The 2,328-nt window shown below is 27.4% G+C and overlaps 1 protein-coding gene across 1 annotated transcript; it reads right to left on the bottom strand.

Annotated features, from left to right (window-relative positions):
* Nucleotides 1-630: 630 nt before the first annotated feature.
* LOC105625515 (alkylated DNA repair protein alkB homolog 1-like) lies at nt 631-1,277 on the bottom strand (the record flags this gene model as incomplete). Its single annotated transcript, XM_012206839.1, has 3 exons — nt 1,185-1,277; nt 1,027-1,129; nt 631-781 (listed from the first exon to the last, which is right to left on the bottom strand). Coding segments are annotated over exons 1-3 (347 nt in total), but the record flags the coding sequence as incomplete, so codon positions are not given.
* Nucleotides 1,278-2,328: the final 1,051 nt, after the last annotated feature.

Here is a 2,328-nt window from a genome sequence, read left to right as displayed (position 1 = left end):
GTGTGTGTGTGTGTGTGTGTGTGTGTGTGTGTGTGTGTGTGTGTGTGTGTGTGTGTGTGTGGATAATAATTATGCCTTTTGTACTTGCAGAACTTAATTTTCTTGCTGAAGCACTCATTCCTTCCATTGAATCTTTAGTAAAATTGCCCTTACAAATCTTCTTTTTCATGGCTTATTCAGACAATAAGTATTCTCTTTACTTACTTTGGAGATATCTTTACACTATTGTATTTCGAAATTCGAAAAATAAAACTGTGCTTCAAAAATGGAACTGTTTCAAAATAATTTTACTAAGGAAATTATTATACTAAGGAACATGAATGTACGCACTATAATATTTCTACAAAAGAAATATTCTAGTTATGTTCAAAGGGTTGACAGAGGAGACGCATCACGTGCTTAGCGCTTGACGGTCAGCAATAAAATTGTCTATAACTACGTTAATTCTTCAAATTTTGTTTTAAAATTTTGTTTTAAAACTCAAAGAACATATTTTTTATGGAATATACTATTAAATTATGCTAAAAAAATTGATTTTTTTTATTTGTTACATGAGGTGCCTCCCTTAATCTAAATTCTATTATACAAAAAAATAACATCAAACAAATATTAATTTAATCATTCTCTTACTGAAAACATATGTTCCACCATGTTTCGTTATTTAAAACGTTATGAGCATCTATATTCAACTTGTATGGTTCCTTAGAGTAATCTTTCAAGCATTTTGTAATCCAGTATCGTTGGCCATTTGGTGTAAATGGATTCTGAATAAAGATAAGACCTGAAAGTGTTAAAATAAGTAAGTAGACGAGGATGAGCAAGTATATAGAGTTAAATACATTAATTACAATTTCCTACAAAAATTAGCTACAATAAATAACGTATTTAAAAGTGATATTATATAAGCAAAAAATTAAACAAGTCTTGATATAACATTCCGAAAAAGAGAAGCAATATTATTTTTTATATGGAATTATTTAAGAATAATTTTAATCATTATTGTTATTTCATAGAAAATTTACGTACCAGGAATATCCAGCAATTCATAAATGTTCCATTTTTTCGCCGATTTAAGGCCAAAATTGTTCTCGATCTGTTCGCCAGTTATGTGTACCTCAATCTTTTTAACCTAAAAACGACATTCGTGTTAATTTTCGAAAGGACATACGAATGGTATCACATACTTCGATGCAATCTAGACTTTCAAAATCGATCACGTTGCTGAAATCCGGTGCAGGATTCCGGCTCTTGTAATATTTGAAACTATCCCGAAACATCTTTCATCAATCATGCAGGCTGCCATGTTTTTTTCATACTTTGTTGATGTTATGCGAGATGGCGTTGTCGTTAAATTTTAACACACTATTTCAAATACGCGGGATATATTGAAACAAATTGAAATTGCATTGAAATCATATCAAAAAAGTCGAAAAAATATACATATATAGAAATTATGCAAGTAGTATAACGCTTATATTTTATGTAATATATAAAAACTATATATTTTATACAATTACAAGTATTGTACAAAAAAATCAATGAATAAAAGATTCGCATAAATAAAATAGGCATAAACACTTTGTTTAAATATCGAAGTCAATCGAGATAACAAAATATAATATAAATATAGGATTATATTTTAGAATCTGATAAAATTTTGATTGTTGTTGTAAATTCTAGGATAATTTTCTTGTAAACTGGGCGTGTTGAACATGTATATTCGCGGATATATCATATCTGACTAAGAGCAGAAAAACGTGCTCGAACCAGGTGGACACGTAAACTACACATCACCCACTATTATTACTCAATATACTTTGCATATCTTCATCAAGCTGGGAGATTACATCGAGAAAGTACAGAGATTTTTCTCGCAGTGGTATATTCAAAGTGGTATATTCAAAGAGATCTTATGAGTCAACATTTAGAAGCTTCTTCATCAAGTTTCCTTAATCACAAAATAAAAAAATGAATAATAAATCTATCTTATAAGTTACATAATATAATTTATTTATATTATACTTATATTTCTAAAAATGAACAAATGATATATAATTTCCAATATATATATATATAACTCTTTATCCTGCTCGCTTTTAATTAAATTAGTATATAAATATACTAAAATAATTTCACTTAGAAATTAATGTCCTTTAAAAATGTTATTCGTCATTTAGTGTATACGTATATGTAATGTAATTTGTATTATATTATTTACAGGTTTATTTAAGCAAATGATATCAAAAGTAATGGTATTACAAAAGATTGATAAATAATTAAGAGATTAATACATTATTTGCTTTATTTAAATAATGTATTTATTAAAAA

Source organism: Atta cephalotes (assembly GCF_000143395.1).
Source record: "Atta cephalotes unplaced genomic scaffold scaffold02200, whole genome shotgun sequence".
NCBI classification, from domain to species: domain Eukaryota; kingdom Metazoa; phylum Arthropoda; class Insecta; order Hymenoptera; family Formicidae; genus Atta; species Atta cephalotes.
The sequence above is the reverse complement of the archived record's forward strand: the minus strand, read 5'-3'. Positions and strand labels throughout refer to the sequence as shown.